The sequence below is a fragment of the Xenopus tropicalis genome, chromosome 6 (genome assembly GCF_000004195.4).
Source record: "Xenopus tropicalis strain Nigerian chromosome 6, UCB_Xtro_10.0, whole genome shotgun sequence".
NCBI classification, from domain to species: domain Eukaryota; kingdom Metazoa; phylum Chordata; class Amphibia; order Anura; family Pipidae; genus Xenopus; species Xenopus tropicalis.
In genome coordinates, this window is record NC_030682.2 from 116,617,745 (window position 1) to 116,631,978 (window position 14,234).

Sequence of the window (14,234 nt, forward strand, 5' to 3'; positions counted from 1 at the left end):
AATGCATTTCATGCAGCTGAGAAACCACTTCAAAACATTGCTGTCAATCATGTTTATTTCCTGCATGACTAGCAACAAATAGTCATTCTGCCAAGTCCAATCTTGTCAAGGGGTGATTGTTATTAAATATGAAAAGGGAAAAAAAAGAATCTTGGCTATTTCAAGAGCATTTTATATTGATGTTGCTTTTTGAAGGTATTTAAAAGCACCAATGTCTATATGAAAAATACATTTCAAAGTAAAAATGTATGAGTTTTTGTTTTATCACAAACAAGGGATATGTTGTAGCCAGGTAATCTGGTAACTGTCATCTTTATGCCTTTGCTTCCCATATTAAAAATATCCCATATTAAAAATAATGCTTATAGTTTGAAACTGACTGATTTTAATATATTCCAGCTTGCTGGGTGTGACACTGGTGATCTTTCTTGCCTTTTCCTCTTCTTTTCAGGTGGTGTCCATTCATTTTAGTGGAGAATGTGCCAAGAATCAATGAACTGGCCAATATATATTTGGATTGAGGGAGGAATCCATAAAATTCACATATGTTCTTAACATTGTATAGTAATCAATGTATTTTAGATGTAGGCAAACCCTCTTTTTGATTTAGTTCTATATTACATAACATGGCAACCACTGTTGAAGGGCTTCAACAATGGAAGGTGACAAGTGGTAAGCGCCTTGCTTGATCATGATCTGGACTTAAATAAGCAAAAAGTATACACTGCAGATGCAACATCCATTAGAGGGGTACTTCCATAACATACTATCGCCTATTATTTCATATTCCATTTATTTATCCACAGTCTTGGTCTATACATTTGGAGGGCACTATGCACTTTTGGTTTATACATTGGGAGGGCACTACAGTATTTTGTTTTATACATTGGAAGGACACTACTGTATCTTGGTTTATACACCGGGAGGGCACTACACACTTATGGTCTATACTTGGGAGGGCACTACTGTATCTAGGTTTATACAATGGGAGGGCACTACACACTTATGGTTTATACTTTGGGAGGGCACTACAGTATATTAGTTTATACACTGGGAGGGCACTACAAACAGATGTTTTATACATTGGGATGGCACTACTGTCTCTTGGTTTATACACCGGAAGGGCACTACACACTTATGGGTTATACTGTACATTGGGAGGGCTCTACAGTATTTTGTTTTATACACTGGAAGTGCATTACAGTGTTTTGGTTTATACATTAGGAGGGTACTACAGTATCTTGGTTTATCCATTGAAAGGGTACTACACAGTCTTGCTTTATACACTGGGAAGGCACTACACACTCTTGGTTTATACATGAGGGGCACAGATATAAATACCATACATATAGATTATACACCAAAAGCAATCATTTCACTGCAGGAAGCCCTGGGAGCACAGGGAGCATCAGAAAGATACTCACTAGTAATAATAACATAAAGAGGTACAAAGGAAATTTAGTCACACAATTCTGATGTTTAATTAAGTAATTTAGGTTTAGATTGACACTTTTATAGAGCTTCAGTTAAGAAGAGTAGCATGCCTATTAGTGCTACACCACTATACACAGGCTATCAGTGTGTTGGTATTATCCACTCTCCAATTGTGATCTATATCTGCAATGTGCACATACAGCTGTATTTTCAGGTAGCATCAGGTCTAAGGGCATAAAGGTGATGCTTGCATACCCTACTACATAATACCTGCCTTAAAATCTTTGTTGAAGGATTCCCCCTTCAGTGTAGATTCCCTACAGTATTTCAAAAGTGAGAGTAACCTTGTGTAGCTCCATAACATTGCATTGTTCATATATTCATACAAGCTTTGCCATACATACGACCTTCAGCATATTGGGCTGCTATAATTATTATACACAGTTCAGATGAATACCAATTTAAGTAGCTCCATAACTTATTGCTTGTTAAAATTCATCTTCTGAAGCGCTTGGCAATTACAGATCAGATTTTCAGATTTCATCACTAGATCATTTTAGCATTCAAACAACTGACTTTAGCTTCTTTTCAGAAATCCCATAGCATTGTGACAGCTGAAAGCAGTCTGCATTGTATAAAAATACAATTAGAAAGTAAATATTAGCACTGCAATATTTAGGTTTCCAGGACATTTGGACTGCACATTAAGCTGAAGGACAGAGACAGCTTATACTAAGTAACGTCTTATGTTTATCATTGCAGTCTATGAATGGTTTGAATGGGTTATTTTATGCTTTGTTTAGCTAAATGTTCTTTCTCTTGCCGTGTAATAAATATGGCCCTTCAACATACTTTTAAAGCAGTACATTTTCCTCTCCAGTCTCAAAGGTGTCAAATCCTATTGCCACTCAACCATTCTGTTTGTCTACATGTCAAAAGTTTCAATGAAAAAGGGGTGGTGCCATAATGTGATGCCATTGTGTATCTGTCATCTGACATATTTCATACATCAGGAAGGCTTTTTATGTGTATCTATCAGCGCAAGATAAAATGTCATGAATTTAGAACCTATGCTCTGCTACTTTGGTGATAAATACCAAACTGAATCCCACAAAGATGAGACTTCAATATCCAAAAAAATCTCTATTTGCTAACTACATTCTACTGTAACTCCATTTCTTTACAGCCTTCATTCTAGCCAGTGGGATGGCATTGTGGGGACATTAGTCGTGGTGCAACTAATCTCCCTGTGTGTCACAGCCCTGAAGAATTGTCTCAGAAATTGCTCTCCAATGTGTCCATTTTAGACCACCTGCATTTGTTTATGACCCATTTTGTGTTAGCACAACACTACTGAAGATAAAACATAAGGAGGAAAGATGGCATGCATGTGTGTGTGTGTGTGTGTGTGTGGTGGGGGTGCGTCTGTCAGCCCGCTCCTCCGGTAGGGTAAAGCAATTAAAAGTGATAGGTGCCCTTTAAAAATCTCAGCTGTTAATAATACATATCCATCCCCTCCTCTAGGCCTCTGGCACAGCCATCCTTTTCACTTTCCATTCTGCACTTGCTAGGTGTCCACTCCTCACATTCCCGCTCCCTCCTCACAGTCGAAAACTGCCCATATGAATTTATTATATATTATATATTTTAATATATTATTACATATTTAAATTAATAGTAATGAAATATAAATATTTTATATTTTTATATTATGTAATGATAATTTAACAAACAAGAGTTACCGCCTTGATAACTGATTCTACAAAATGGTGCCTGCCTGCTTGCTGTGATTGTAGATTCCAAAAGAAGCTCAAATAAGCTCAAATAATATTATGGAATCAAATTTGGAATGATTTCCTAGGGTGACATATCCCTTTTAAATGATTAGGATATAAGATAGTTCTGTGAACTTACTTGAAGTAAAACATTAGTTGTTGAATCATTTTCTCAAGCAGCTAAATATACATCCAGACATCTGAGGAATATTAAGGTATGTTTATAGTTCAGTATATTCCAGTTCATATTTTTTTTAACCCTGTAGGTATAAAAGTCTTTTTTTTCCCTTCAGCCATCTTAAAGAGGTTGTGCACCTTTAACTTAACTAGAATACACTATTCCTAGTAACTTTGCAATTAGTTTTCATTATTTATTTTTTATAGCTTTTTAAACAGTTACCTTCTTCTGACTATTTCTAGCTTTCAAATGGGGGTCACTGACCCCGGCAACCAAAAACTATTGTTCTGTGAGGCTACAGTTTTATTGTTATTGTTACTTTATATCACTTATTTTCCTATGCAGGCCCTCTCTTATTCATATTTCCATCTTAAATTCAAACCACTGCCTGGTTGTTAGGGTAAATAAGACCAGAGCAACCAGATAGCTGCTAAACTACCAAATTGGAGAGCTGCTGAACAAAAAGCTAAGTAACTGAAAAATCATAAAGAATTAAAAAAAGGACAAATTGTCTCAGAACAGCAATGTTTACATTATACTAAAGTGGTAAAAAGGTGAACTACCCTTTTTACAAGAGAGAAGTAGAAAAATCATCATCATATTGGGCGGCAAAATATTATATTTAGAAGAAAGGAATACAATGATGTAATCCCTTCCAATTCTCTTCCATATAAACACAGCAAAAGCTTCTGCTTATCATCCTTGGGAGCAGAGTACCACAAGGGAGGGGTAAAGAGATCGTTACACACAGCTCATTATTTCTCCTTGCACTGTGAGAAAAAATGGGACTAAAACATCTCATCCTTCTCCACTGACTCTCCTGAGCCATGTGGGAAAGAATTAGTGCAAATGGAGTTTATGCATTTATATGCTTTATGTTTAGAAAATAGTGAGAGCTTAATTACAGAAAACTCAGGAGACTAACGGGCAGATTAAAAAAGATTACAGCTCACCACAGAAAAATGCACCCACTCTATGTTCATTTGTATGGGATTTTTAGAAGCATATTTATCAAACTTTCACCCGTTGATAAATACACTTCTAAGAATCCCAAAGGAATAAATATAGAGGGGGTGAATTTTTCTGTGGTGAGTTCTAATTTCACACTTTGATAAATTTGCCCCATGCCCTTCCAAAACTGACCTTATTTGTTGACTTATGTTGTATATATGTTAACTTAGGGTTCATTTATAAAACATGTTTAGCTATCTTCTATTAATTTTTTTTTTTAAATGTATAAATCTAAAAAATATGAGTTTGGAAAAGTCAATATAGGATTTTTTTTTGCTACAATTTTCTTGAAACAAAGAAATAAATATAATGGAAAATATTAATAAATTTGCACCTCAGCGTAGGCAGGCCACTTGTCCATATCTGGTCACCTGACTAACTGGATCTGTGGCTAGTTTCTTAGCATAAATTGGTTAAAAAATGCATGGATCCATTATCTGTACAGATCTGTACAAAAGTACAAATGAGAAGGTTAAGGCAGGCTGGTTAACTAATGATCACAAGCCCCTGCTACTTATTTTCTTGGCCAACCCTGATCTTATAGTTCAACAGAACATGAGGGGTTTGGGGACAATATTGCCTGCAATTTCAATAGGCCTCTTTTACTTTTGTCATTATTTTTGGTCTTGATGTGAATGGTATGCACTGAGAGCAAATTGCTGATAAAGCTATAAGGCTAAACAGTTCAATTTACACTTATACCAACATACAGGTATAAGCAACTGGCAGCCTCTGTGTGTTGCTAAACTACAAATCCCAGAAGGCCCCTGGCTGCCCTCAGTTGTCAATATGATGCTAGAAGTAAGCTAACCCTGATTTTTACCAACATGTTTTTTTCCTACTTTGCTAACAAAAGCATGTTATACAAATACAAATTCTAAAAAAGGGCTATTCTAATGCAAATTCAAATCAACTTTACAAATACACGGTTGGAACCTTGTTAAAGAGGCCCACTTAAAGGGGCTTTTAGCCATGAACAAAAAGGAGCCCTGGGGCTGTGCAACTCCCATTTTAACCTACTTACATGAAAAAAAGCCTCCTTTAGTAAAGAATAAACTTCCACAAAACGACATTAACTCCTTGTCTCCCAGAGGTGCCTGGGATACTTTGTAGCTATATTGTATCGCAAACCCCCTCTGGCAGCAAATAGATTAAACTAAACAGAGCGGCATATTAGTGAGGAAATGAAAACGCAGATAGAAACTCCTTTCATACTTCAGAAACAGACTTTATTTTCAAAACTTGACTGACATGCACTAAAATAACTAACATTTGTAGAACTATGTCTAAGGCGGAAAGTGGGCTGTATGAAAGGCGTCTCAAAATCTACGCGTGCAGAGATGGATTATTTTTAAGGTGTTGAATATACAGATTTTTTTCAGCCATGCTGTTCTGGGTAGGTAAATGTTGAACAAAATGCCAATCTGTTTTCAGAGATGTAGGTGTCTTAAAAGGGGCCAGTGTTAGAGACTGAGCCCCCAATAAAGGCTAAAAAATATTATCTGACCTTTAACTCTCTAACAAATGTTGACATGTTGGCATGTTGGGACTTGCAGTACAGCAACTGGAGAGATGCTGATTTGTAATTTTATCAACATTTATACATCAAAGGGACCCCTCTAATACAACAGCCCATGTACTTAGAGACCCGCAGTGTGCAAAGTGCAATTTTTTATGCATGTGCTTTGTTTTTTTTACATTGCAGCATTTTTTCCATAATTCCAGCATCATTGTGGCTTCAAGGGGTGATGCAAAGAGGTGTCAAAACTTGCACTTGTGAGCACCTATACACTGAATTGCAGTGATGGTGGTGTCACATATGGCACTCAGCATAAAAATTTGTCAAGAGTGAAATGGAGTTGGAACTTTTGGTGGCAATTTGCACAACTACAACTTCACTTGTGGGTCGTAGATGATTTGGGTTAAAGAAAAGACAGGGAGGGTAAAGATGAAAGGTGGAAGGGTGCACCATTGGATGTAGGTGTGGTATGGACAGTTACATCAACAGAGGCAGAAAGGCATAAGCAGTGACATCATAAGCAGGAAGGCTTCCTACTAAGAACCAGTGACTCACAGGTAATTTGTTAACTCAAACCCAAATGGGTGAACTCTGCTTGTTCATCTCAACTCTCAGGCTAAATGTGCAATATTTGCAGTTAGTAGCTTTATACAAGGAGACCCACAATCCGCATTAATAAAAGTTCCATCTATACTGTAGATGGAAAATGATCCTTTAAAAAAGGACAATTTCTGAACTGCAGAATTTCAGAGCTAGTAAAAATGAAGTTGGTTCCAGACTAGGGATAGGGTGTTGTGGTTGTGTAACCAGAAGAGACGTTATTACAACCAGACATAAGGAATCATTTACAAGGTTAACCACAGTTGTGGTTACACAACATTTGGTACTTGCATCCAAAGCCACTCCTTGGGTTTCCAAATAGTTGCATTCAGTGCCATGGCATTTTCTTGACTCCTTCCAAATTTTGCACAAGTGTATTCATTAATGCATGGAAACCCTGACGGTACCACTGCCTTGAAGATAGCAGTAGCAACAGTAGTCCCACAGAGGCCAGCACCAATAGCGGCAACACAGTTATGCCTAATGAATTGTGTGCAGCGGCCAATTTGCTGGGAAAAGTGTAATCTCAGCAACTGTACTTAGATCCAGTGCCTACGGTGGCCCCAGGCCTAAATATTTCCCTGCTTGAAATTGCATTGCACACTGCATTACAGTGCTGTACTTTTACTCCTGGAATCTTGTTTTGCTAAGTTCTATTGCTGTCTTCTTCTGAGTATATTTTAAACATTACCTTAAGACAACAAAACACAAAAAATGTGCTTTATTTATTGAATTCAAAATTACTAAATTGTGTCCCTGCCTGATCAACTCAACCTGGGGCATAGGGAAAGTGAACATGGGGCGGCTTGTCAGCTTGCACATATCAGCTGTGTGTGCTTGCACCTGCAGATTCAATGCTTCTGGGTGCAGGCACAACTAGAAGACTTTTTAAGCTGGCTGACTATCTGCCCTTACTGTTATAATTGTATTGGATCTATCATCTAAAATGCTGGGATCACTGCTTAATATAGAGCTACATGGCTAAAGGTAACTAAGAAGCCATCTAAACATTAAAATAAACCAAAGTTTTATTAGAGAAAAAACAAATAGGTCTCTAAGGGAAATGTCCAAGCTTTCTGAATAACAGGTTACTGAATTCCATGCCAAACCATAAAGACAACATAGGGTTTCCATAATATCTGCAGAGAAAATAAAGTTTTTGCTACCAAATTGCATTTTGCTGTACAATCTAATCAGGTAAAAAGTCAAAAGCAAAATGTATTAGATTGATTTCTAACAAAGACATTTCCTAGGCTGGTATCTCTCGCTTTATCTCACTTTACTCTGGGTCATTAAAATTTATATTTATTTGCCAAGCAAGAACAATAGCGCAGCTGCTGCCTGTTTGAACAGGGATAGCATATCTAAAGGTGCTCCACTCATTTGCTACTTAGATAATACAGGAACATGACTAAATGTTTACATATAAGCATTCAGATTGCCATGGTAAGTGCAGAACTATTAACTCCGACAAGGCTCTATTTATGGAGCCAGAATCCCTGGAAAAATGAACAATCATACATTCATAAGTCCAAACCTCATAAACTTATACTATTGCATATTTGTGGTAAGACTGTATTTAAAAGCTTTTTCTGGCAGCATATATTAGTAATTATGTGCTGCATGTATGAAACCCAAAAAACAAATTAAGTGAATACAGCTAGTAAAGTGTAATGTGAATGTATAAGGTCTCTTAATGCATGATTGAGCATACCTTTCAACTGCTTCTTGCTGCAAGTAATGGTTTCTATTCTTGGCCCGTCAGTTCACCCGTAGGCTTACTCTTTTCATGTGTATTGCTTAGCACTTAAATCCAGGAAGTTCTGCACTAGAATATGCACTAATAGACCATATGTGAAAATGATGTAAGTTAGTAATACACAAATAATAATAGTGGTAATCAAAATCAAGACATGTTGCCTGTCTGAGTGAGCAAAATGTCCCCTAGCAAGACTCGGCAATATCTATAATGAGTATGGTGTAATGTAACTAAACTCATTATACTGTATGATATGTAATATATAAAGAGTTTGAAACTTTGTCAAGTGTAAAAAAGCCACCTCCTGCAGATTCAATGTCATTGACACATTACAAGGTTGTCCATTCTGTACTTCTATAGAGCTTTCAGACAACTGTGACTACTGTGAATGATTGGCATGGATATAAATTGTCCACAATATTATGTTATCTGATATACTATCATTTGATAAAAGGTGTTTTGTATAATTTGGCTACACATATGGATGGCCAAAAGATATGGTTATTTAGGCAGTGGGTCAAACATGAAGTGGGAAGAAGTTGCAGTCCTACCACCTCCAGGTCAAATTATTCCCCCTCAGGTATCAGTATTTTCTGTACAACCACCACACTAACTGAGCTTTGAATATTCTTTCTAAAATGAGTTCATACACGGGGTGATGTCAGGCAACCCGGCTTTTGACCTACGCTTATAGTATTATAGGTGGACATATGCACAAATGTATTTTGTTTTCTGATCTAAATAAATTGCTACCATTCATAATATGCAGCTAGTAACTACATTTTACTTATCATGGACTGGAAGTCAATGTAAAGGATCTGGTTATTTGCGATTGTGCAGCAATACAGGGTAAAGGAATAGTATCGGTAAGAGTAGCTATTCTGCTGAATAGCAATAAAGTTGCAGACTTTGAATCTGAACTAAAAAAAAATGAGGGCAAGTAGTTTACTTGACAAAGGATACGTCATTCAAAGTAGGACTTATATAGGATGAGACTAAAGTGGACTGATAGATATGCACTGATGAAGTCATGCAAAAAGTGACAAAACGTTTAGGGTGGGAGGTGCTGGCTACTGAAGAATGGTGTGTTGCATACACAAGTGCATTCAGAGCTATATATTGTACTCTGTATATACTACAGTTAATGACAGGTCTCTGTTCTAGAGTGCAAACTGCAATAGAGCGCTAGTTATATTAACCTGCATCCGTTGGTCATAAGAGATGTAAAAATGCTGCATTGTGGCAGCTTTGCACTCCACCCCCCACAATAAATTAACCCTCTTGTGTCTAAAGCTGGCCATACACGCACCGATACTATCGTACGAAACCTCGTTTCGTACGATATTTGGTGCGTGTATGGCATGTCGGCGAGTCGACCGATATCGCAGGAAACTGCTGATATCGGACGACTCGCCGATCGGCCGATCGGGCGCCACAGAAGGCGCCTGACCAAAATCTGCCGTCAGGGCTGAATCGGCAGAAGGAAGTAGAAATCCTATTGTTTCTACCTCCTTATCTGCTGTTTCAGCCCTGACTGTGTGTGGCGGATCTGACGATGTTTCATGCGACCATCGCCACGTGTATGGCCAGCTTTAGACATTGTACAATAGACATTGCTAGGTATCCTTTTTGAAAGTAGCCCTCTGTTTCTTGCCAAGTAGCTTACCTGGTAAGAAACTTTTTTACTAGCCTTTACTTAGGAATTCAAAAACAGTATTTTTAAAGTTGGCTTTGGTCATTATAGCAGGTTTAAACTTTGCCCCACTTGTAGCAACCCATGACAACCAATCAGTGGCAGTTCTAGGTTAGTATACCTAGAACAAACATATTATAATACCACTTTACTTTGTGGTAAATAACTAAATCCTGTGTATGCAGATTCCCCCCCTGCAGGCAATCCTGACTTGAATGGATTCATTCTCATGCCTTTTTCACCACTCCCCATTTGCCTTCAGGGCAGAGCCACCTGTTTGAATGGTTCCTTTTTTGTATTACTTTTCTATGAAGTGATATCTCTATGCCCTCCCTCTGGTACTCCTTTGTTATGCAGAAGTCTATATAGACCCTCTTTATTTAGGGTTTTGACTCTTGGTAAGCTACAGTATGAATTCACTGAACTCGTGGGAAATAAACTTTGTCTTTCACCTCAAGTGGTTTCCCGTAACTGAATTACCCTGACATATGTAAATTGTGGGGTTCCTTTATTAACTCTGCATAGGCTCATTGGTATTGCAAATATCAGTGAAGAGTGAGGACACTTTCATCATGCAAAGAATTGTTAAGAATACGGCTTGGTGCAAACTGGAACCTCTGTGCTGAGAAGATGACTAAAACACAAGTTCAGCTCATTTACTAACACTGGAAAAATGTGTAACTGGTGCAGGGACTTATGGGATCAAGACTCTGTGTTTGCTTTTCAACCTGCAGTAGTCTAATCAAAACTAACTGTTGATTATTCACTATCACTAACTGTATTAAAGTCAGCAGAACCCATGAGAAAAAAATGAATAGAGATCATATATTTCATATTGTTACAGTTCTGCATGTGTGACCTCTAAACCCTAAAATATATTTTCCCAAATTTTCTGGCTTTTAAATTAAATAAACCATAATAAATAAACCATCATTTGTACAACTAGCATAGCATAAAAACTACAGTATATATAAACCAGAGTTCTCTTGGCAAAATATGTAGCATAGGATAACAAGGCCATTCTCAGTGGCTTGTAAAATATATCACTATTTGGGAACTCTGCAGGCAGATATGAAAACTATTTTACAGATATCTGTGAACACGTTGCACTTTTTCTTCTCTCTAGTAGAAAATTCATCCAGGTATACAAGCACAGGAATACACCACAATGCTTTATATGTTCTTAACTAGAGGAAGCAAACCCTGAGGTTATGTTGAGCCTGGGGGGGGGGGGGGGGGCGAGAGTGGTGTCTGCTTACTCATTAGCCTCTATAGATATATGCCCCCTTTCTGGCTGCTGTCCTACCTGAGAGGCAAATTTAGCAGGCAGATAGGGGATTAAATACATGTCAGGCCCCTCCAAAGATTCTTTTGCAAGGGAAAAAGGCAACAAAGAGCACTTCTCAAAAGCCACTGAGAACCTTCTTAAAACATGCCTTTTAATTTTCGAGGCAGTGCTACGCGTATAACATAAGGCATATGAATACCTTTAGTTTTAAGATGGCTTTCAGTGCACGTTTTTATTTTAACTGCACTAGACCAACCAAATCTGATTGGATCAGTATGTGTTACTGCACAAGCAAAGTTGATTAGCACACAGTGTTGATGGTAAACGTGACCATACATGTGAATATTCGCTCATTTGGTGGGGTCTCCAATTTATGGGGATCTTCCACTGATATGCCTTGAGCATTATCCCATTGATTTGATCGTTTGACCTGATAAACCATTGGCAGCTTTTATCAGCCCATGTAAGGCTAATAAAAAGGTCTTAAAGGGGTGGTTCACCTTTAGGTTAACCTTTAGAATGTTATAGAATGGGCAATTCTAAGCAACTTTTCAATTGATCTTCATTATTTACAGTTTTTGAATTATTTGACCAGCAACCAAAAAACAATTGCTCTGTGAGGCTACAATTTTATTGTTATAGTTACTTTTCATTACTTATCTTTTCTATTTAGACCCTCTCCTATTTATATTAAATCTTTGTATTCAAACCACTTCCTCATTGTTAAGGTAATTTGGATCATAGCAACCAGATAGCAGTTTAAATTCCAAACAAGAGAGTTGCTGAACAAAAAGTGCAATAATTAAAAAAAACAGCACAAAAATTAAAAATGAAGACCAACTGCAAATTGTCTTAGATTATTATTCTCTACATCATACTAAATGTTACCTCAATGGTAGACAACCCATTTAAGATGAAGAAGATGAAGAAAATGTTTTGGATATCATGGTGCTTATCTGCTACATTCAAACAATGAAAAATGTAATTATGTTTCACTACTATTATCTTTGCAACTGTGCAGTAATATTTTCAGCTAGCAGAGTCTTTCAGGGACATTTGTTAAGCAACCAACTAAAGAAGTAGAATTCCACAATTGCAAATCAGTTACCATACCAAGGGTGTCTTTCTCAAGACTTATAGGCCACAGATATTCACTGGATAATTATGCATAAGACTCTTACTCTCTGAATTACTATTCATCCAATGTCTAAACAATGACTAGGCTATTACAATTTTTGCTGAACTCATGGATGAATATGGATGAGCCCTAGTAAGTAAGGGGACACATTATGATATAATAAAGATGGTCAATCAATTATAGCCAAAGATGTAATTCTGCACATTTAGGACTTTTAGGAACATCGTTTTCTAACATTCAATGATGTTAAAAGACATGTTTCCCTCTACTGCAGCATAAGTCATGAATAAAATTTCATTTTTGAGTTGTAACACATACTGTGAGTATTTAGTGCTACCAATATATAACTATTTTAGGATGTAAAATGAAAGTAAAGTAGAGAGACTAAAGCCTTCCAATACATTTTTCCTGTCTGTGAACGGCACCAATTCAATAGGTAAATACAGAAATCTGAGAACACCCTTTGAAGAGCTTTGCAGAACCTTTGCAGAGAGACTGAAGTACAAGAGAATGCTTGTGTTGAGATACATTTCTAACATCTGTCTGTAAAGGCTATGCACAGGGATTGGCACTGCTGTCCTTATGCCTCGTCTTTTCCATTACCATCCATTTTTTTTCCAGTGGTCATTTAAGCGGTGGTATCAGAACATCATCGCCATTTTACTGCTATGTAACACCCCAGTTGGCTTCTACTAAAGGGATTATCAAAGTAGAGGAATGCTATGAGAGCAATATAAATGTATACATAACTTTGTATATGGCAGAATTTGCAAGCTAAGTTAGTAGCACATTAAAGAAAAATAATTCTACATTCAACTCTTACTATTCACTTCAGACAAATACAAAGTAACATTTTAAAAATATATGGGGGTCTTTAATTTTTACACATGTTAAGCATGGACATCTAAGGTATAGACAACCATCATTATTCAAATTATAATAACATACAGTATAGTAACATTTTAAGAGTAATGACAAATTAAGGGGGATGTAAACACTGTTTGCTCAACCAAACTTTACCCACATTTTGCTAGACTACAAATCACAGCATAACACTTTTTATTGGCTTAATGATGCTGGGAGCTGTAGTCCTGTAGAACTCTGTGCAGGAAGAAGCACACCAATATGCCAGCAAATGCCTTTACTGCAGAAAAGTGTGGCGCAAGCTTTTAGGGAACACACCATTCCTCATGTGAAATCTTTGAGGAAGGAAGGGGCTGTTCCCCAAAAGCTTGTGCCACACTTTTCTATAGTAAATGTGTTAATGGCCTTTGTCGGCATGTTAGTCTGCATAGAGTTCTACTGGTTGCACCCTACAGGAACATGTAAGTCATGTGCCGAAATGCTGTTGTTCAGTGACATCAAGGTTTAATGTTTAAAGCAATATTACATTACACAATAAAACTTTGCAAAAAATGTAAAATAATCTTCCAATAAAAGTCCCACCTGATTAGTGTAAATCTTGCTCCATGTTCTTTGTTCATGCAACTAGAGTTGGAAACAATAAACATAGTAAGTATTTGATATCATTAAACAACAAAGCAACACTGATATAATGTCTTCTAGTGTTTTATTACAGTGCATTATCAAAAACAATAACAAAATCATTTCCATTAGTAAGATCACAATAAAAATGAAGCAGTAATAATTAGCAGCATTGTTATTGGAGAGTTCTCTAGCACCTTAATTTGACTTTTTGTTTAGCAGCAGCCTCATTGGGTTTACTTGCATCTGTAATTATGTTTTTGGTCATCTTCATTATACAACTAGGGGATGCAGAGTGACAGTTTTATGGTTGGCTTACAACCTCTTTAATTATTTTTAGAGAACAAACCCACA

General features: G+C 37.0%; 1 protein-coding gene across 3 annotated transcripts in view; it reads right to left on the reverse strand.

Annotated features, from left to right (window-relative positions):
* tox (thymocyte selection associated high mobility group box) overlaps positions 1 to 14,234 on the reverse strand; it is a 159,282-nt gene that overhangs the window by 115,431 nt on the left and 29,617 nt on the right. For all 3 annotated transcript variants that reach the window (XM_018095125.2, XM_012965279.3, XM_012965282.3), the window contains exon 2: positions 13,842 to 13,883. In XM_018095125.2, coding sequence (XP_017950614.2) covers positions 13,842 to 13,883 — 42 coding nt within the window. The remainder of the gene's footprint in view (positions 1 to 13,841; positions 13,884 to 14,234) is intronic.